This window comes from Pempheris klunzingeri, chromosome 3, assembly GCF_042242105.1.
Source record: "Pempheris klunzingeri isolate RE-2024b chromosome 3, fPemKlu1.hap1, whole genome shotgun sequence".
Taxonomy (NCBI): domain Eukaryota; kingdom Metazoa; phylum Chordata; class Actinopteri; order Acropomatiformes; family Pempheridae; genus Pempheris; species Pempheris klunzingeri.
This window is the reverse complement of record NC_092014.1, coordinates 14,326,196-14,349,636: the sequence shown is the minus strand read 5'-3', so window position 1 is coordinate 14,349,636 and position 23,441 is coordinate 14,326,196. Positions and strand designations below refer to the sequence as shown.

At 42.0% G+C, this 23,441-nt stretch overlaps 1 protein-coding gene across 1 annotated transcript in view; it reads right to left on the bottom strand.

The window, feature by feature from the left end:
- The window catches only part of pax5 (paired box 5), a 51,655-nt gene that overhangs the window by 22,317 nt on the left and 5,897 nt on the right, over positions 1–23,441 (bottom strand). The window contains exons 2-5 of the mRNA XM_070856533.1: positions 13,464–13,629; positions 9,139–9,336; positions 8,394–8,455; positions 5,062–5,187 (exon numbers count right to left, since the gene is read on the bottom strand). Coding sequence (XP_070712634.1) covers positions 5,062–5,187; positions 8,394–8,455; positions 9,139–9,336; positions 13,464–13,629 — 552 coding nt within the window. The remainder of the gene's footprint in view (positions 1–5,061; positions 5,188–8,393; positions 8,456–9,138; positions 9,337–13,463; positions 13,630–23,441) is intronic.

Genomic DNA, 23,441 nt, shown 5'->3' with positions numbered 1-23,441 from the left:
CAGACAGACAGTTTGGATACTAGATTTATCGTTTTCTATAGTTTTCTTTCCTCAACAAGTCAGGCTAACCTCAGGATTTTTGTACAACCAGGGTTATCATCTCACTGCTCATGTGTTTGACCCATGTGACTTCATTTTAGCTTTGCTGCGTTCCCACATCTTAGCAAATAACTTGGTGAGTACAATGTTACCATTATTAACCATGAAATAAGACTAAACTTGTAATAAAAGAGAAATATCCTTTAAATAGTAGATTTACATATTTAACCACATACTATTCTGCAGCTGTTTAATGCTACTTAAACTGGTTGCAAACCAGCTTGAGCTATAACCTCGTAGAGCTGATGTCTGTGTGTAAAATTTAATAAAATGATAAATCCAGACCTAGCACAGTTCATTTCAAGGACTTCAAGGACTTCCAAACCCCAAATCATGAGATCATGAGAGTATCTAGCCACTAACCCCTCACACTCACTCAGTGCTGCATAACTCCCAACACCTGGCTATACCTTTTCAGTACACAAAACCTCTTTCACCCACTCTCTCGCAAACACACTGCTTGATCATAATCTCTTTCTCTACTATAGTCACACACACACACACACTCATATACAGATGCTGGGAGCAGTGTGAGTGTATGGTTCAGGTCTCTGGTGACAGACCAATCAGGGGGAGATAAAGCCAGTATGACGCTTTAGCCTGGTAACCCACAGTGACCCATTTAATCCCACCGGCCAGTCCCCATGATGGAATTCAATTGATCAATCATGTAGCTCTGATGGCACCATTTCAGCCAGCTTATTGCTTTCTGCTTTCTCTATGTCACATACACATACACACAGACACAGACGCACACAAACACACACACACACACACACACGCACACACACCTGAACACAGACTGAAAGACTGACCCAAACCTATCACGACGGAGCATCCACAAAGGACCAGAGAAAGACAGAGAACGAAGGAGACCACAGATCCTGCTGTAATCGAGCTGTAAGAACAAAGGTTTTATTTATGATAATCAATATTGTCCATTCATCTGTATGAATGTGTGTAAGGTGTGTGTATGCTTGTGTGTGTGCATGTCTCATTGTGGATGTGGGTGTGGATGGGTAGCTTGATATCCGGCTGGTCTCATTGTATCCATGGATGGGTAAAGAAACTCATTGCCGTGACGGGTTAAATCCTATTCACTGTCAGATACACACACACATACACACACACACACACACACACACACACACACACACACACACACTCACAGCTGCCTCTATCTCTGTGAGTCAGTCTCAGAAGGGAAGCACTTCTCTTCCCTCTTTTTCAGAGCAGAACAAAACAAACAATGAGCCCTTATTGTTCTCTCCTTTCTGCCTTTTCCTCTCTCTTCCGCCTTCTGCCTCTCTCTCTCTCTCTCTCTCTCTATCTCTATCACCACCTCACTCTGACTCGGCCTGCCATTACCATTTATTCCACTACCCAGGAACAGTTAAATCCAAATGCCGTTGAGAGTTAAATTGGTTGTTACATGTTTGTGTGAGTGTGTGTGTGTGTGTGTGTCTGTCTGTCTGCAGGGGGTAGGACACCGCCAGTGTGCATCCTTTTGCACTTGACATAGATTATCATACTGATAAGACAAGGGTCGTAAGTCTGACCTCACAGACCCAGCCTGTCCATGCTTGTGTGTGTGTTTGTGTGTGTGTGTGACTGTGTGTGTGTGTGTCCCATCCAAACTACGGAGATCAAAGTTTTTGGGGGGTGGGAGGCACCGAGAGGAACTCGGGGTGAAGGGCGGAGCTCCCCTCCCTCCTCTCCTCCATCCTCCATCTTTTGCTTACTCCCAGTCTTTTATCTAGTAAGCTGCTGCATGTCACAGTTGATGCACAAGGGGGTGAGAGGTCATCGTGGCATTCTGGGTAAATACCATTGTCAATATTTCTTCTTCTTGCAGGCTTTTTAACAACCACTAAATATGATTCTCTTTCAAACATACTACAAATACTTTTTACTCAAGGAAAGAAACATTCCCTATCTTAACAGGCTCATCTGTCCTGAACACGCCATATCCATGTTGAGTGCACACACACACACACACACACACACAGCCTCTGTGAGTAAGAGAATAGGTTACGATACAATAGTCCCCTTTTGGCCCCACAAGTCAAGTTCTTCCATTCGCTTCCATTCATCTACATTTTGCCCCTGGTCACCCCCCCACTTCCCCCTTGCTTTGGCTGGGGGCACAGGTCACCACAGGGCTTTACCCCCACACACTCCTCCTGCTGACACACACAAATACAGACTCACACACTCACATAGAAACACACATGCCATGATCACGCCTTCCTGTGTTCCCATCACTTGCACAGCTGCCATTTCCATACTCGTAAGTTACAGCAGTAATAAAAGGTTTAGTGCACACATGTTCACACACGCACACACACACTTACATGTATGTACGTTTATATACATATGTATGCATAGAACCTTTCCTGATGTACTGAGGTATATGACAGACAGGTTCACTGTAACCGTCTCATTACTGCATATATTACAAATTCACCTGTACTGAGAAATGGATACAATGACAGAGTTAAAAAGAGAGGGCTGTATGATTGTTGGCCGTGTGTGTGTGTGTGTGTGTGTGTGACTTGTGTATGTTTGTCTTTTTTTTCTTCTCTGTACAAATGTTTGTACCGACAAGCATATGGGTGTGAGTGTGTGAGAGAGGCTTGCATTATTGTGTATTTGTGTATGTGTTTGTCTGTCCATGTCAGTGCATGCTGTTCCCCCTGTCACCCCTTGCTGTGTGTGTGTGTCATTATCCAGTGGGGGCTGCTCTAATGGAAGCTGTGATTAGCAATGCTGTTAATTAGACCACAGAGCCAACCGCGCAGACCTCTGCCACAGAAACACTGCAGATAAAACGTGACGTGAAGCAACACAATGCTCGAATTACGCTTTCTGGTTGCTTCAGTGAAACGTGAAGTGATACAATATATTTCAGAGTGAATTATAAAACACAAGGTCCAGTCATAAATCAACAGACAAAGCACACATGTAGCACATGGTGTAGCACGTCATGCATATGAAGAACATAGTGAAACAATAATGCTGCTAATTAGATTACAGAGCTTCTACTTGAGCTACAGATTCAACCACAGAGTCTTTGCCACAGACATTAGATCAGACATAATAGTGTGGGATGCATTTATGTAATTATACATGACTCATTATTCTTGTCAATGAAATATGGCTTTATAAGAAAAGTAGACCCCTGATACATTTCGACTTGTTATAGCTGGAAAAGCACAGGTGTAACTAGTAGTATTATCAATGGCTCCATTCCTGTAAGCCATGTCAGTGAACCAGCAGGTAAAACACTAGAGTCCTAGAACAAGAACAACTAATCATTAATTACACATACTTTTCATCCTATAAACACTCAAAATGTATACTGTGAAAACATGACATTCTGTAAAATGCTCTGATGTAATTAGAGTTAAGTTTCCATCCAAATGTAGGGAAAACTGAACTAAATTTCCGGAAAATCTGTTAAGGAAAATGTGTATTGCCATCCACTTCTGTTATACAAATATTAAGAGTTGGTGCCGCTAATTCTCCAGTCAGGTATCATTAAACCATTGCAGGCAAAGAGGGTGCAACGAGATGACGAAAATAAAAGAGCGCCTGTTAAATGGTGGAAAACAAAGTGGAAAATGTGATGGAAATATGGCATTTAAGCTTATGTCATGCTTTAATTTGAGGAAGGTTACAGTGTCCTCATGGGCCCACACAAATCAGGTTTTTGTCTTGCACAGTTTTTCACTTTTAAAGCACGCGTTTAAAGTATTTCATGGTTTCCATTGGACTTTATCGCAGTTTGTCTTTAATTGGTATAACTGTAAAAACCAATTAGCGATATTTAGGCTTTTTTTATCGAGTTTCTACTTTATTAGCAAACTCAACAGTGATTGAGGGCCAGAAACTGTTTTGTTTACAAAACAAGGTAAACTTCCAGTCTGTGTACAATCTGACACCATAAACTATCAGCTACCCTTGTGTGAAAGCAGACGTCTCTCTCTAGAACAAACGTCATCACTATTCGTCTGTACCCTGCATGGGTCTGTGTATGTGTGTGTGTGTGTGTGTGTGGTGTGTGTGTCAGGTCTAAAGTCTTTGTGCTCTGCTGATGGGTAAGTGGGCTGTATCCGAGCATAGCAGAACGCTCAAGGTGCACCTGGGATTCATCCTGGAACCTGCTGGAATGTTTTGGAAATTCATCAGCAGTGGGAAAAGGACCCCATACTCTTAAGTGTGTGTGTGTGTGTGTGTGTGTGTGTGCATGTCCGTGTTTGTGTCCGTGTGCTGAAAAGGGAGAGCGGGAAATAGTCCCCAGTGGCGTTCTGTCACCCCCCCTCGCTCCGACATCTGGTCCTGTCTCATTTACCGCAGGAGACTGTCTGTGTGATGGCTTTTTAATGCCACTGACACTGCCACATACACACTCCCAAATATGCACACCCATGTACACCAACATATACACAGTATATGTACAGTATATGAGAACCCCCAAATGTGCACACAAACACACAAGCGAAGACCTCCATTAACATGCATACAAAATTGATCCACTATGACAGCGTATATGATCAATAGTGCATGCATAATGTGACTTCTCAGGTAGCTCTCCAGTCAAGCACTGTTAGTAAATAAACAGGCATTTCTGAATGAAGATGTTTGGTTTAGAGCTCCCCTATTGCGCGCGCGCACACCCACACACGCGCACACACACACACACACACACACACACACACACACACACACACACACACACACACACACACACACATCTGTCATTGATCCTCCTGTGCGGAGTTCTTTCCATCTGGGCTCTCCATGCTGGAAGGGTAAGGAGGGGGTCCTGAGGCTGTCCATCATCATATAATGTGTTTGTGTGTGTTGTGTATTTGTACCTATGCACTTGAAAAATGCCATTACTGCAAAAAAAAAAGCAATGATGTATGCAAACAAACACACACATATTATTTTGCTTACCTTCGTCCCTCTTCCTCTTGCCCACGTCAGCAGCTGCGCTGATACCCAGAATGCCACTGATGGAGTATGAGGAGCCGGCTGAGTCGCTGGTCACTGCCGACACTTGTGTGGCAGCCACAGACGTCGCTGCAGACACAGACCACATGACAACATACATATTGTTTCTAGAGTGCAGTGTGTGAGCTTCCTTAACTCAGTGGCCCATTGAGAAAAATTCTGGATTTGTCTGGGAAATTCAAAAACGCAAAGGAATCTACTGTAGGGGTGAATACACTTTTAGCCTCTGAAATTTAAATGAAACTTCTGCTGCCATTCTAAAAAATAACTTAAAGATACACATTTGGCTGCTGCTACTGGTAAAGCACTTTATTTTGGACTCAGAAGGTCTCCTTCTCAGGAGCTCAATGGCACTACTGTGTTCTTCATGTGCAATTTCAAAGCATTGCCAGAGAGGTTTCTTTATGTGATGTTAAATAGACAAATAAAATTGTACTGCATTACAGAGGCCAGAAACTGACAGCTGTTGTTCCTTATCATCTAAATATCTCAGCTAAATTTACATGATAACTTGCTAGGACCTAAAACACAAGTAAGAACTCTAATAAAAGGCCACATTGAATGTAACCAGAACCATTCACCCACACAAAATGAGTTGTGTGAAATGTTGAATCATATGTTACTACATATAGATGAAGGGTGATAATATGTCCAAACTAGCGACTGTGAGCCGCCAGGGTTTATTGTTCTTTTTATCGCCACATGACGGCATCACAATCGAAGATACTAAACAAATAAAATCCTGTTTTTCTCTCCTTAAACTCAACATAGATGCACTTTAATCTTTTGAAACTTTACTCAGCCCCACTGACCAAATTGAAGCTTGGAAAAAAAGTCACAAAGGCAATGAGTCTGTCTGTGTTTTGCTCCTCATGTCTCTTCCTCTAATCTTCCCCCTGGAGGAGACAAGTTACTCGCTGGGCGACACAGCGACATACTTGTCACCGCTTCAGTGACACACACACACACACATTTGGCAACCTCCTGAAACACACACAAGCACAAGCACACACACACACACACACACACACACCGAAACTTACAGTCACTCATTCCTTGGTCCCTTATCTGTGCCCCTGTAAGCGGACGTGGGGTTGAGTGACAGTATGGTATCCCAGGAGGGACAGAAAGGTGTGGAGACAGACATCCTAATCCTCTCTCCCAGCAGACCCCCCAAACACAGAAAGACAAGACCGAAAAGGGAATAAAAAAAACGATAAACCAGACGATCAAGGTCCCTTTCCATCCGTTACTCCTTTGCTAACAACAAGGAGAGTATAATGAATGCATATCCCTCCTTTTCCCATCACTTGATTTAGCACTTCAATTATCTGATTTTCCTTTCTCTTTCTTTTCACTCTTTTTTTTTTTATCAGAACGTAACGCTTTTATTCTGCAAATCCAAATGTTCAATTTTCCGCCTGGGAGTGGGACCCATTTATCTGTGTAATCTGTAAGCGTGCTGCCTGTGTGTGCGTGTGAGTGTGTGTGTGTCTGGGTGCATCTAGGTGTGTATGCATGTGGACGTATGTGTGTGTCTGCTAAATGTGTGTAAAAGGCAGGAGTCAGGGAGCAGTGTGTGTGAAATTAATTTAGATTAATAGACAATGTGCGATTATGAAGATATGAGAGACACCGAAACACAATTCACTGCAGGGTGAAGTGAGGAAGAGAGAGAGGCAGAGAGACAGAGAAAGCGATAGGCTGTCATATTTATTTGTATTCTGAGATATTCATCGGATAAAAGGAAATAATGTTCAGTCATAGCTGTAATAGATATATTGCTTCAGTCTGTAACATGATTAAAGACAAACAGTCAAGCCTTGTTAGTCTGAAGGAGGAGAATTAGAGGTCTTCTTTTAGTTTATTCAGTTCAAAATGTTACTTTAATAGACATAATTATGTGAACCCCTAACAAGAACCTTAATGTTTGAGGGTTATTCGGAATTTCATGACTTCCATAAATTGTGCACAGCATCAGTTTATGATCAGAAGTATTAATTTCACTCATCAAAAAATCTGAATCACATGTAAGAATCCCTTTTTTTGCTTATTTACTCAAACGTCTTCACTGTCTGTGTTGGCCAAACAAAACACGGACCAATTAACACACTAAAGGTAAAAAATCCCTCATTTAGGATCAGGCACCATATATATTTTGGCACAGATCCCCTTAGAGGACAGGTACTAACAGACAAGGTCAATGATAATTCAGGACTTGCCTTGAGGCCTTTGTGATTTCAGTTGATTGTGTGATGTAGTGGCGCATATTTCCAAACAAATGGAAACCAATTGACACACTATAAATATGGGCCTTTGTAGCCCCTGAGGGTCTGGGGCCTCAGGGCAATTGTCCAATTTGCCCGATTTATAATGCTACCTTGCTGTAATTAAGAATCTGTGAACTTAAACACTAATCGTAATCAGGATCTCCATTAGCAGACTTTTGAGTGCTCACAATTTGGTGTTAATAATATTATAATAATAATAATAAACACCTTCATTAATAATAATAATTAATGTGTTTCAGAGGAAATTGTCGGAGGAAGTTTTTTCACTGACTTCTTTTATTGTTATACTGTGTTGTAATTATATTTAAGATGCTTTGATTGTGAGCTCCTACAAGACGCCTTATGTTGATTATTGTTTTGATTATTGCTGCTTTTGAATATGATACCTGCAGCTCATTATATTAAAAAACACATCTGTGCTCGGTTGCATTCGTAAATCATCTAATTGGAGCGTCGTCCTGCTAAAGATTTTGGAATCTATAAAGTGTCCTGGTGGCCTTGGGGTTTCGGACACTGATTATATAATTGTAACGTCCCCTGTTTGAGTCTGCCTGGGCGTCTTTCACTCTCTCTCTTTTTTCCACATCAGTTCATCACTGTACATTTGACAATAGAGGCAAAAAGCACTTTTGGTAATTACTACCACACAAATCCTCAGTATACCAAACGCACTGATCAGAAATGTGAATGTTCTCATGAAGCTGAAAATGCACCAATCAGGAGCCTGCATCCTGTTGGGCAACTTTAAATTTGGACTCCTCATTTTTGGGACATCTTGATAAAAGCGTTCAAGCGAAGACGTTCCCGGCACACAGCATTTCACACCAGGTTTTGTCACAATAAGAGAAGGTCTAGAATCTCAATACGTTTAGTTGTTCGACATACGGCGCACAGGCTCCGCTCCTGAGAGACTCACAAAATACCAGCTCTGCTGTAAAATTTGCTTTGACAGTTGGAAACAGGATTTTTATAGCAGTGACCTACCTAAGTTGTGAGCTGACACTGAGCCCGTTTGGCCGGGCTGCTGAACCTTTGTCCGAATGATCCTGCAGGAGGAGAGAGGAGATATTAGTGTGTGTGAAGTGGTCGTTTGTGTGTGTTTGTGTGTGTGAGAGAGGATTCTGAATGACAGAGAGAACATGACCATCGTGGGAGCAAAACTGTGTGCATATGTGTGCGTGTGTGTGTGTGTGTGTGTGTGTGTGTGTGTGTGAAGTGGCTGAGGCAGGCTGACATGGCAGAGGGGCCTCACACTTCCTGCTTGGCTGCTCATGCAAGCCTTTTCTTCCTCTTTCTTTTCCTTTCCTCTCCTTTTCCTCTCCTGTCCTGTCCTCTCCTTTCCTTTCCTTCCCTTTCCTTTTGTGTCTGTTTCTTTCCTTACCCTCGCACACCTTCCTTCCCTTTTGTCTGCCTCTTTTGCTCACTCCTTCTCTCTCTTATTTCACTATCCCTCCCTTTCTCTGCCTCTATGCTCAGGGGAAAGGGTTGTCATTGTACCATCGTGTTGAACCACTGAGCTGCAGCCACTTCATACATATGGAGACTGGGGCCTCTTTGCCATTCTCTTTTCCACTCGCGGACACACACACACACACACACACACACACACACACAAACACACACACATAAAACACACGGTATTATATTGAGCTGTGCTCTACCTACGCTGCGAGTACCTGTTGCTATAAGTTGATACTCAAATACACACAGATTACACAGACTGCAGTACCTGTTGATGGAGCTGACACTGGGGACGCTGTCGTTGTCACACACTCTCTCGGCCAGGAGCCTGTCCCGTATCTCCCAGGCAAACATGGTGGGGTTTTGGCGTTTGTAATCGGCGATCTTGTCGACCACTTTGGGAGTAGCAACCTTTGGTTTTGATCCCCCAATTACCCCGGGGCGGATACTGCCCGTTTCATAGTACCTGCCAATCAAACCACAGAAGATATTCACGTCGGTCATGAGGGGCAACACAAGATGGATCTCTGGAAGAAGTCTTGAATAAAAAAGCTTCTGGAAGGTTAAATCTTTAAATTCAAACTTGTTTTCAGATACTGGTTAAAATGTACCACATTTTTAACAACCATGAAAATGTACATTTATGACAGTTACTCTGACATTGATGCTCTTATTTTGACATCATTTATAAATGCAGGTAATTGTGGGAAAGTAATCAGATCCCTCCTAAATAAGAATATAAACAAGTTAACATGGTTTTAACTTTTCATAATGTCGACAAATTTGTTTGTGGATCTCAACTCCAAGCCCATTGGTCCTTGATGAAGATGTAAATCATTACTTTCTTCACAAATATAGTTTAGTTTTCATTTTTAGATAATTGATGAATATTCAGCTTCAGATTTGGTGTATTTGTGACTCTTTACAACAGCAGGATGATGAATGTGAAGTCAACTCAAAATGAACTGCAGTGCCCATACATACAGTGATGAGCTAATATGACCATGAGTGCAACAGTGTGACTCACGTATGGCACGTGAATAAACTATATCAGGCTTTAGTTTTAAAGAGGAAAGATAAAGTAATTGTTGGTTTTGGTAATAATTAAAGAAAGTATAGAATATCACCAGCCTTACTCTTCAAATTAGACACCCGAGGCACCTTTCGTTGTTTTCATTTGATCGTCTATTAAAACAGAAAAATGGGACTAGCGGAAATCACATCAAGATGGTCGGGCCAGCATTAGTGACAGCGAGAAAACTGTGTATGCAGCTTCATTGCTGAACTCAGCAGTTATGTACTGGACTGGCATATGAAAAAAACACCTCTCTGTTCTTTTACTGGCCCTTTAGTTGTCCCCTCCTTGTGGTGATTTGGACAATGTTCCACTCAGTCTCGACTCTTTACCCTCCTGACTCTCCAGTGGAGGAATGACCTTCCCACTGCGGTCTGGCTTGAATCAGAGCTCTTCAAAAAACACTTCACATCCCTCTGCCCTGTCCCTTGCCCTCCTCCCCGATATCTTGATAAAAGATGAACCTCCTGTGTCTTGGGCAGTTAGGTTACACATTTTTTCACTTAAAACAATACCCACCAATCCATTAAGATTAAAAGAGTAATTGTGGGTTCTTAATATTCTTTCTGTCCACACTGACAAAGTGAAGTGAAATGACTCATGACTGACAGTCCTTGCTGTGCTGTGTAAAAGTGCATTCATGAATTCAACTGAGGCTCTGGTAACTCTTATTTAGTCAAATCAAGAGGTTATGTTGAAATTCCCTTTTTATGCATACCCGTCCACTGCAGTTTAACAAGGAAACACTTTCTGGGGAAACATAAACGTGAACTTTGGACTAAAAAGACCAAAACTTTGGAAGCTGTCCACTTGTTTTGTTTTAACTTGGACTGCTAAATCTGCATATTAGCCTCTGTTGAACATTAGAGTTTGTTTTATTTCAGCGAGAACTGACAGGAGATATAATAGCGACCAAGAACTCTTTCAATGAACATATGGACATGTGAATATTGTATTAAGGTGGACTTGCCCTAATGTTTAGATTGAGGTGATGATGAAAGCTTTCATGCTTTCTGGCTTAATTACTTGAATCAGTTGAGGAAACTCATAACAAATTCAACACTATTGTGAATTCTATAGTAAATGACTCCTTTGGTATTTCGGTGAGTTGTTGGCTCTATTTGACCTTTTAGGTTTTTTAGTTTTTCATGTTGCTGTTTCAGGTTTCAACCTCGCAGGGTCTCCATTAGTGCAGAAAGTATAAAAAGAGGTTGTTTACACCTGGTACCTTACATACACCAGAAATGAACATTATTGTATCATATAATGCAATGACCAATAGAGGACACAACTATCCTAATGATAAGAAATAAACATTGACCATATAGATTATATCACTCAGTACGATCCAGTCCCATTAGAAGGTTAAGTTTTACAACATATGAAGTGGGACTTGCCTGATAAGTTAAATTGATGAAAACCTCGCTGCTTCTTGTTTGTAATGTCACAGGTATAAGAACGAACTGTGAATAAGTGTCGGCTAAATGACGAAAAATATTTATGATGTCTGACTAGTGCTGGCTGTTGTTTTCTCTGGCAATTTCACATTGTGACACAGAGGTAAGAAGAGGGTGACACTGACACACACACACGCATACACACACACTCGTGCAAACACACACGCTCACAGATTCAGGCGTTCCGTGTCCACCATGGCTATTTCATGAATGTATTTGCATGCAGAAGGGGCATGGGTGCAGGGGGTGGGAGGACAGCAAATGTGTTACACAGCTTGCAGAAAAGGGGGGATGCTGTGTGTGGATGCAAGCTGTCAGTCAGTCTTAAACCTGCTGCTCTCTCTCTCCTTCTCTTTCTCTCTCTCTCTCTCTCTCCCTCTCTCTCTCTCTCTGTCTCTCTCTCTCCACCGCTGTACGGTAGAGTAATCCCTTCCGTGAAGATGTGTGTTCCTATAAATGTGCGTTTCCTTGTCTTTCTTCTTGTGTGTGTGTGTGTGTGTTGTGTGCGTGTGTGTTTGTGCATGCGTGTGGTGCTCATATGTGGGTGTGCTGCACATTTTGACTATTCACAGCTGGAGTATAAACACAGCTAAAAGGAAAAACAATCTATTTCCAAATGGAAAACTATTTAAATTATTCACAGCTGAATCATTGGTGAATAAACGAGCATGGTTATTGATATCCACGCAAACGATGAGCCAATGCACACAGACACACACACACACACACACACACAGAGTGGTAGAGTTGGTGTTTTTGTTCTGCTGGCACCAGAGAGACAGAGAGTAGAGGATAAAACAACCCTCCCTCCCTCCTTGCATCCCTCGATCCCTTCTCCTCCCCCCTCACGGTAACGCTTCAGTGAGTTGAACGGCCAGGACAGGGGAGAGAGAGAGAGATAGAGAGAAAGACAGAAAGAGAGAGAGGGAGAGAAGGAGAGGCAAGGGAGAACAATGAGCAACACATTTTTTGATATAGCTGAGGGTCGCTGTAGCTAATCCTTCCCCTCCGTCCCCTCAAATGGTCTCTCTGTCTCTCATTCGTTTTTTCTTTTTCCTGCACTCTTCTTCTTTAACACGCCTTTTCCCTTTTGATTGTGTTCCTTGTTCTTGTCTTTCTCCTATTCTCCATCTCCCTCTGTCTTCTTTTTTTTGGGGTGGGTGCAGAAATATGGTGCCACTTTCATTTTGATGCTAATTCCAAAAAGTGATGAATCTTTTCCCTTTTGTCCCCTTTTCTTCTCTGGGGGACGGAACGAGCAGGGATTTACTCTTGAATTTAGCTTTGAAAAGGCAGAGAGAGAGACGGACAGAGAGGGAGAGAAAAGGGGGGTGAGGAGAGACAGAAATATTGAGAAGGGTTGAGCAAGAAATACAGGATACAGAGAGGGCAGAGGAAGGTAAAAAGGCAAAAGAAGACGAGAGCACAGACTGCGAGAAACAAGAGGTAGAGAAATAAGAGACGCGAAAACGAAGGAAGACGGCCTTGAAAACGCAGCATGTTTAGGCTGAGGTAATAGAAGAAATGGCAGAATGGACACTTAAGTAGTTAGTAACTGCAATTACATTGGCAATATCTCTTCAGTCAGATTGAAATCATGATGATTAGAGTCTCTGAATAAAGGGATCTGATGAAGATGTGCCTTTACATGCCCCTAAGCATTTAATCAGACTATACAGTTTTACATGTACATGGGTTATTATTCCTATAATTTCTGGAAGATTAGGGTCTGTGTAAGCACAGGTAGTGAGACCTTCCAGGAGCTTCAGTTTAACATATAGTTAGCCAACACTGAAACCGCCTTTGTGTGTTCATTTCCCCTGATAACAAAAAACTGACCAGAACATGAACCAGATATTTTCTGGTGTCCTGTTTAATACACCTCAAAGATTTCCGTTATGCATAAAAGGTGGTGTCAAACCAGGAAGCCATCATTTTTACACAACTTAGCCAACTGTGACAGGTCACACAACTTCACAGTCTGTTGGCGCACTGCTGAGCGTGTAAGAAGGGTGTAAATATTTTCAGGACTGTTCCCATGTGGTTGGTGGCGGCTTTTACCTGCCCAGTATCTTGCTGACGCATCCATGGCTGACTCGTAGCTGGCGTGAGATGTCGCAAGGCCGAACCCCTTGGTGAGCGAGTTCTACTATTCGCTGTCGCACTACATCAGGGAGGGGCCTGCCGTTTACAAATACACCTCCAAGCTGGTTCACTCCTCCATGCCCTACGAAAAAGAGAAATGAATCAAAAGACGGTCAAGGATGAGTGAGAGAGAGGAATATTATGGCTGCCTAACTCAAACCACTGAGAAATTTAATTAGGTGACAGGCAATGAAATGAAACAAAGATAAACTTATTCAAATGTGAGTGGCCAAATGATGGTTGATGAGGCAATGATGAGACAAGATTTTTAGAGGACTAAATGATCATAGATAAAAAGTACCCAGTAATATAAAACAAGCTTAATTAGCCTCATTATTAACCATATACTCGAACTTCATTTACTCCATCATTAGTGTCTGTGGTCTGATCTTTCCTCACAGGCACAAGAATGTCACAAACATTGCACAGGAGGCAGCTTTTTTCAAGTGCTTTTCAAATATGATTGTTCTGTCAACCGCCAATAATCTCTTTTTAGATTACAAAATAACAGATAGACGGAGAAGTTTTCAAGAAACAAGTGACTTGCAGAAAATCCACATTTACACTCAGTCTTCCATTTAAGCAGCCGGAGTTAAAATATCTTGTTATAAGGCTTTTTAGTTCAGACAGCAATGTCTACATAAGCATCAGCAGTCATTCGTCAGGATCCACCTCTTTCTTAAGCTCCATTACACTCTGTAGTAAAGCATCCACATTTGATCTGCTTTAATTGTTCTCTCTCATCCAGTGAAAGACAAAACTGACAACTGCTCACCAACAAAATGTTGTGTTTGTGCCTTTAACAGTTGTTTCTGTGGGTCAAACAGCTGCTAAAGCTGTATTCTCACATTAAAAAATACTTTATGTTTATGAGGTTCGGTAAAGAAATATTAACTTCGGGGGAGCTGCACTATCTGGAGTACGATCACACAAGCTTTCGCTTCTGGCTGGAGTCAGTTTACTATCTCAAATACATGTGATTTCTCTCCTGCCACAGATTTATCTGGATCAGCATAATAAAATCAGTTGTACTGTTCCAAAGTGCAAACTTAGCCCATTTTCACCCGGGGCCGAGTAAGCTTAGATCTTAAGTAAATGAAGGGATTTCAATTAATTATTGACCAAGGCCTGGCCCTGGCCCCTTACTGAAGGATACCACTAATATTCCCCCTGAGGGATGAAAGTATGAGAGGAAATGAATGAAAGAAAACAAGACTGCTACACACAAGAACAGAACAGAGGAGAAAACTAGCTAAACCTTTACATAATTCTGGCCGTGGGGTCATTATAAACTATTTTTAATCCTTCGCTCGTCTTCCACTGTATCCATAAGACGCAGAAAATCATAGCTGCCTGTTAATTAATCTGACAAACTTCCATTTTGATTGGACAGCAGCAGCGAAGGAGCAGGGACAATAAGTAGAGAATGGGAGTGAGCTGGAGAAAAGTATAACCAAGCAAGTTCATTTATACATTATGTAGTTTGCATCCATCTATTTTGTCAGATAGTCAGACAGCATTAAAAAAAAAAAAGTCCCAAGTCCCAAGATGAGAAGCTGGCTCCAGAGAATTAATGGGATTTTTGCAATTAATCAATTATCAGACTTGCCTCAGCTCTATCTAACACTAGTCCTGGATCCTATCCCAGCCTGCACTGGAGGAGGCTAGGCCCTGGACGGGTCAGCAGTCTAGGGCAAGCACTTAGTTAGACAAACACATTCACACCTCGTCACACTCGCCGCTCAAGGGCTCCAACCAGCCAAGTCAGGTCAGAGCCCAGACAGGCACTTCTTGCTTTGAGACGATGATGCTAGTCAGCCACCATAGTCAGCAGCAGTGGGATACAGTGTGTAGGAGTGAGGAAGTGAGAACGAGAACTGTGTGGGCGTAGCAGCCTATGTATATACTGTACATTTATATATCTCACCAAAGGCGGAGTATAAATCAACCAGATTTCTCTACCACATAATCCACTGGCTTTTGTATTACCATAGTGATTATGTCTTTAGGGGAAACACACACACACTCACTCACACACACTAATCCTAGCTGTGGGGGTAATAGATTTTAAACACATTACCCCAGCAGGGATACCCCCTTAAACACAAAGCTGTCCCCTGAACCTGTCCCCCTGTCCTCCTGTTTCTCCCGTCAGCGTAGAATAAAGAGTAACACACACACACACACACACACACACACACACACACACACACACACAGCCTCCTCCAGCTCAAATATAAATAGATACACACATAGAGGATAAATAAAGAACTGTGAGGTCTAGAGAGTCTCATTCTGTGAAATCAAACACAGCTATTTCCAAACGGTTGATGTGAATGGTCACTCTCTTCCTCACCGCTTTATTTTTTGAGATAGAAGAAGCCTCATTATGCAGATGCCTGCTGCAGACAGCACAATTTGAAAAGCAATCGCTCCTTAGAAGAAGACAGCAGTATATAGACACAGTCATATTTATGCAACGCGCATGAAAGCTGGGCTCACCCAAGGCTGAAAGTCTAAATGGCATGAAATGTAACAACCAGCATGAACTTTATAGACATTATAATCACATCAGCTGTATCAAAAGCATTTGGCATTTATCTTCAATTAAAGGAGCAGTGCACTACATTAAAGGATATGTGTTTTGATTTTTCAGATTTGTGTTGGTGGGACAGGTGCATCGAAGGGACACGTCACTGATTTCACACGTCACTTTATTCACGTTGTAAAAACAGTTGTTTAATGACTTTTGGAGCTTTGGAGGAGTTTTGTCAAGTCCAGAGAAAATAACCCTGATGATGTCATCAGGGTTATCTCAGCTTGAGGTTGAATATTACAAATTACAGAAACCTTACTTTACTAACTGGGGGCTAGGAAATTTTTCCAGTTTGGAGGATCTAATGTTTACGCTTTTGCATTATGGGAAGTGTAGGATCCAGGGTTTTTGGAGCTGGACTCATACAGGGACTAAAATTCAGGATCTCTGCTGCTTTTTAAAATAATAATAATTAAGCCCTTTAATAAACCAACTGTGGCACTGCCCCGCAGCAAAATCATTCAGGTCCAAGGTAATACATGTTATTTTTTTAAGTATACCCTAATATGTCTAAATATCTTTATGCCCTCTGATGGGCAGCAATGTCATAATACCACATGTGACACTGTAATGTCTGTGAAAAAAGCTGATCATAGTTTAGTGGTGTTGTCTTGGACTTGTTGAACTGGTTTACAGATTATTTGGGTAATTTGGTATTCGTTTAACAAGCAGCCACAGCTCTTCACGAGCGGAGCAGTGAGTCAAAAGCTGACTGGGACATCTCTGAATGCATAGGCGCTCACTTCGCTGTAATGCTGTTATTTGTAAATATTTAGGACATAAACCCAGAAAGCTGATTTGCACAGTGTCTGCTGTTTGAAATAGTATTTAATTGAAATCATTTATTATGATGATTTGTCGGCTTCCCTGTGTGTGAGCCTGCTGGTAGTTTTTGATAAAGGTTGGCACTATTCTGTGCTCTCTGCTCCTGGGACAGAGCCGGGTAGAGACTCTAGTGAAGTCAAGTCAGTTGTATTTCCTGCATGGCCCAAACTCCGTTTGTCTCAAAGGGCGTAACAACCTTTTTTTTCAGTCAGCACATTAAACCAAGCACAACTGTGTCCCTCTGAACCCTAATATTCTTGTAAATGTTGTTCTGTAGTCCTTTACTGTAATTAAACCAAAAAAAGGAAGAGTAATCTGCTGATTTACTGTAACAGATTTCTGTGATTTTACTGGAAGTCATAGCTGTAATGTCCCACTGGGTACTGTGACGCAGACAGGACACTCACACTCTCTCTTTCACACACACACACACACACACACACACAAACACACACACTCAGGCAGAGTCCTCAAAGCGAACCTGCTGACCTACATGGACAAATTCAAGCCCTGAACACACTCTCTCGCTCTCTCTGAATGTTTTTACAGTTGTGTGAAGGCATTATTCCTCCCTCCTCTTTATTATTATGTTCTGAATCCTCTCGCTGGATGAAAGCACAGTTTTTGCAGGGTCGTTTATAGAAGCCTACTGTGCTACATCCTCCTCAGCACAGGTATCTGCAGAGAAGACTTTCTCTCTCTCTCTCTCCCTCTCTTTCTCACTCCCTCTCTCTCTCTCCCTCTCAGATAAGAGTAAATGAAATGGTTCCTTTCACCCTTCCTATCTGGGCCAGGGCATGAAATACGCCTTGCTTTGTAAAGAGATGGAGAGGAATGACTTGTGACCTACAAAAACCTCCAGATAACTATTTATTCACTTATCTGTGTATTTACTGTTGGCATTAGGCGTTCAGGCTCTCACCATTCTTGGGGTAGGGTATGGGGGATTATGCGTTTGAAATTTATTTCCCAAGCCTATAAATACTGATAGGGTCAAACGCAATAACTTACACATTCCATAAAAGCATTTGTTTATCGGCCACTGTAGCCTAATTCTCTGAATAAGTGATAGAAGTTGCATTTTAAAGCCTCTATGGCATGTTTTTACACAGCGAGGCATTAGGCAGTGAGAGAAATGATAAGAGACTAAATCTAGCAGTTTTATTAATGTAACAGGAAAATACCCTTAAAATTGCATTGCATTTCGGGAGGAATCTAATCCCTTTCTTGTGGACAGAAGCCTAAATAATTAATTTGGAAACACGTCACCTTACAGAGGAATTCGGGACTGGCATTACCTCACAGCTGTGAGACTTAAGTGACAGAGGTCCAGTAATTCATTACACTGACCAAACAAATTAAACACTTGCTCCAAGAAATTCAATCAACATTGGCTGGGCTTGGGGACGTTTTGTTGCAAATTAGATACAAAGATTTTGCCAAATTAGGGCTCTTGGCTTTTAAAGGTTTTTCTGCAAAAGCTGAACCTACAGTCTCCAGAGGAGGAAGGGGGGCTTTTGGCAGAGGCAGCAGCTTCATTTTCATCCTGGAGACACAGAATCAGAGAGGGACAGAGACAGCCAGGGGACAAGGGGTCATTATGCATCCCTGTTGTATTTTATTTATTTGCCCTTTATAGGAGCTGCCTTAAGAGCCCAGCACCTCCTAAAATGTTTGATTGATTCACTGTTTCCGGGAGGAAAAAATACAGAGATAAAGCAGAATATATTGGAGCTCCCCCATCCAGAAAATAAGGTCCATTAGGCTCTCTGTCTCTCTCCTCCCGCTACATTCCTCTATGTCTCTCTATATGTCTCCCTCTCTCTTTATGTCTCTCTCTCTCTCTCTCTCTCTCTCTCTCTCTCTCTCTCTCTCTCTCATCTCTCATCTGCGTCGTCACGGCCTGACGACTCAAAAATAAAGCAAAAGAGAAATCGCAACAAAACGCCACCGGTTCTCTCTCTTCTCTCTTGAAAGAAAAAAAGGGAACTAGAAATTACTTTTGGCTGAAAACCCGTTTGGAAAGTTGCCCGCGAGAATACAGATGAAGCACATTTCCTTGAGCAAACAGTGAATAGATGTGTGAGATGTGCCAGTCAGGCGTTTTCCACGTATGGTGTTATTTTTCTCATGAGAGGCGGAATAATTAATATTTCTTGGCGAAGTGTTACTCAGGGGATCTTGTTAATAAACGGTCAGATTTATATATATTTTTTAAAAAGTTATCTTAGATCAAAAGAAGTCTGTTTTCCGTTGATACAAGCAAGAAAAAGTTGATTTGATTTAAAAAAAAAAAAAAAAAAAAGGTCACCTTAAAAATGTAATAAATGAATCCTACTTCAACCTATAATTGCCATTTCTTTGCTTTCGTTTTTGTCAGTGAGCAGTGGTCAAAATACAATTTAATTCAAATGAAGATTAATGCATTTTTTTCATGAAGAAACTGTGTTTATGTATTTTGCCTGTCAGATTTCTCTCTTTTTCTTGAGGCGAACTCATGAGTCTATCACTAAAGGTAGGCCACAGCCTCGCCTACTTAATATTCAGCATGCCACCATTACCATTACAATACGTGATTATGAAATTCAGCTCATTATCATCACAATTACCTGGTATGGATTTTTTTTATTTTTTTTTAAAACATCACCGCTATATATTGTTGCTTGTGGTGCAAAACACGCTCCAAAGTTAAAACCAAGAGGGATCGTGGCGTGACAGGAAAGATATAAACCATATAAGATAGTGACATCACAGAAAACTGTGGGATAAATAAAGTAACTCTGGAGGTAAAAAAAAAACAAAAAATCTGATTTTCCTTAAACGAAAAAATAAGTAGAAACAATACTTGGACATAACTGTCAGCCTTTGGGGTCAGCACACACACACACACACACACACACAGACACACACGCGCGCAAAGTGCACACACTAATGTGAAACCTTTGTTTTATAAAGAATGAAATAAAAATAAATCCCTGATATTAAACTTTACAATCTCTATTATAACACCCCAACATAAAAGAGCTTAAAAGAAACCTCATGTTCTGAACTTGAGGCTATTTTATGAAAGTGTGACACACACACAGAGACACAGTGTCTCTTTCTCTCTCTCTCTCTCTCTCTCTCTCTCTCTCTCTCTAACACACACACACACACACACACACACACACACACACGAAGGCGCACATCCACACTCGCCCAACAACATTTCCACGCGTCACAGTCGATTCCTCCTAACCTCTCTCTCTCCCTGCCTCTGACATTTTTTAGGTGTAATCGTTTTAATGCGTCTCCGGGCTTTGACATATATAACTTTAGCTCCGCTGTTACCGTCAGCACCGCGGATCATTGGCTTTGGTGAAACGGCAGGGAAGAGGAAACGTGATTCGTTCTAGTTTTTGGATGCGTGTGTGCAGCTTTTTTTTTTTTTCTTTCTTTTTTAATCCTGCAGGATAACGCACCGTGGGAACCTCTGTCAGTCACATAACACGGATTCTCTCCGGGACTAAACCGCAATAAAATATATAATGCATAATCTATTACACGCTAAAATGCCTGTAGGGCGCTTTATTCAGCTTTTAAGTGGCGAAAAGGCGAAATATAGCATTCATGGCCACTGAATATGGGACTCTGTTAGAAGCAGTTTTTAAAATAAATGCTAGTAGGGTTTATCAAGCTTGCTGAAAGTACAAGCAAAGTGCTTAAATTAATTATTTCCTATCATCTGGGCCTCCGTTACAGCCAATCTTTGGAGTTGATAATACAAGAAAATAGGCTTTGATATTCATTTCAGATATTTATGGGACTCCTGTAAAGCTCAGTGGGGTTTGTGCTCAAACTCTGAGAGATTGAAAAAGCAAAATAATCACTGGCTCTTGTATTATAGACTCGTAGAGGCCATGGTACTTGAATAGATATAGTAAAATAAATGGCATGTGAAGGGATTGTGTTTGGGGATGGAAAGTGGATTGAAACAACAAAGCAGGGCCCGCCACGTCACGACTGAGTGAACAAGTTGTGTCCCCCTTTTCTGCAGACTGGACCCTGCGTGTCCCCGAGCACCGTGCGCTGCTGAAGTGTCCTTGAGCAAGACACCGAGCCCGCTGCAAGCTGTGAGGCTGAACCTGTGTGACCTGCCGGGGCAGCGAAAGGAGAGTCTCCCTGTGGGGGATCAACAGACTCTCACCTTGTTATCATTACCAGGCTCTGAGCACATCTCACGCACCTGCGTCAGTCTAACCTGGTTATGTGCAGAAACACTGTTACTGTTTGTGGATCAAGTTCAGCTTTTAGTCATGCTTTGTTACCCCGATCTCTCTCTCTCTCTCTCTCTCTCTCTTTCTCTCTCTCTCCCTCTCTCTCTCTCACTCTCTCTCTCTGACCCCTGCACCTCCTCTTCTCTTCAAAGGGGGAAACAGAAAAACCGTTCGCACAAGGCACCAACGAATACAACAAAATGTAGCCCCGCATAGCCTGCATTAAAATACATTTCACCTTTTTTCAAAAAGAAAAAAAATCACTTCAGCTCCACGTTTTTAGTTAGTACAGCCCGTTTGATAAAATACTGCAAGAGACAAGACATGAAAAGTGGAAGAATAAATAGCACATTCACAAACGTAGGGGGGGAAAAAACCTAAATCACATAATTTTGCCCTGAAACTTTTGCTTGTGTCCAGATTAAAAACACTGCAAAAAAAAAAATCCATCTCTTAGGAAGTCAGTAAGAGGAGCAACCCTCTAAATGCTGCTTTTAAAACTAAGACAAATATTTGCCAACATGTGAAAAAATAATTCACTCCACTAGAAATGTCCAAAGTTTCGTCCGGAATGCTTTTAAATGTCTTAAATCATGGCAGATCAATTCAATATCAAAACGGGTTTTTGTTAAAAAGCTGATATTATTTCAGCGTTGCTGGACACTTTTAGATTTCCTTTAAGTAAGAAAATGAATAAATGGCAGCTAGATTTTAGGGCTCAAGGCAGGCTGTTTCTGCAGTGTGTGGTGCAGCTGGAGCTGCTATTGCTCCGCTGGTATGGTTGCATATGCACACAGAGTTGGTGATGTGGGGGCAGTTTAAGTTTAGAGCAGATGGGGGGGGGTATAGACTTGTAAACTTACTGTGCATTGCCGCAAAAGGGTCGTGCTTACAGTGAATCTCCATCAGTGGGTTTCGGGCTGGAGGGCCCCCGGTCTTTAAAAAAAAAATGCCACCGGACGCCCCGCTTCAGTCGGCTACTTTACTGACACACCGTGACCTCCAGTGATGGAAAGAGGAACCAGTTCCCTTCAGAGAGGCTTTTTAAAAAAAATTAATTAAAAAAAAAATGCTTCGTCAACAAAGGTTGTACTTTGCCTCGAACAAAAATATCTCAAAAACATAGAAATTGGAGGTTTTCAGGTGGAAGGGAAGAAAGAAATGGCGTCAAAAATATGAATCAGAGACGGGCTCCCTCCTCATGGGGACAGGACAGCACACCGGGGCTGCTCTGGCGTCTCCAAAACCAGAGGAGGGAAACGACAGCAGTGGTGCTCATTCCTTCAGGTGCTCGTCTACACCGAGTCGCCAAAGTCCAAAGGAAAAAAAAAAAGAAAAAAAAAAAAAGATGATGAAAACTTATGCAAGGAAAAAATCTATATATGTAGAGAAAAGAAAGTAGCCTCCCTCCCTTTCTCTTTCTCTCCTCGGTCCGCTGGCCGTGACCCCTGAACTGCGGCTTAACCGGTGGGGGCTGAACTTTCTCCTCTCAGTCTGTTAAAATATTTCAAAATGCAAAATAAGAAGAAGAAAAAACCCCAGTTCGAAAAATAAAAATATTCTATACAGATCCACGGTTATTTTTTCTTCTTCCAGGTTATTTGCTGCACATTTCTTCTACTCAGAAAAAACGTCCTCGGCAGTTGCTTTCACATTAACATTTGCTCATAATCTCCCATCAATAAAGCGAGCGAGAGCGGATGAGCGCTCACATCTTGAAGTCTCATATCCAGCGTGCCAAAAAAAAGAGGGGGGGGTGGTGGTGGAGGAAAAAACAGAGAATTACGCAGCGGGAAAATAGAAAAGCAGCACTCTCTGGTTTGAGTAAAAGCTGCTGAGGCTGATGTGAGAGTTGTTATCCTTGTTTGTGTGAACGAGAGGCAGCTTGGTCACTCTACTGTCTCTGTCCCCCCTCAGTGCTGACCAGGACTCGCTGCACAAACGTAGCGAACTGGACTCCCGGTTTATGTGAGACTTTGGAGACGCGTTTCTTCGCCTTGGAGAAGAAAACAGTCCCGTCCAAAATCAAAAGGTAGTTTGGTTTTTTTTCTCCGCGCTCACGCCGGAAAACACCAGAGGCTGTGATGCAAATATGTACATAAACAGGCTTCTTGAGCTGCACTGAGAGAAGCTGCCTGCGCCCTGCGTCCACGGTGGCGCACGCCGCCTTTCAGGACCTGCTCTCGTGCGGACAGCGCCCGCGCTTCCAACCCCCTG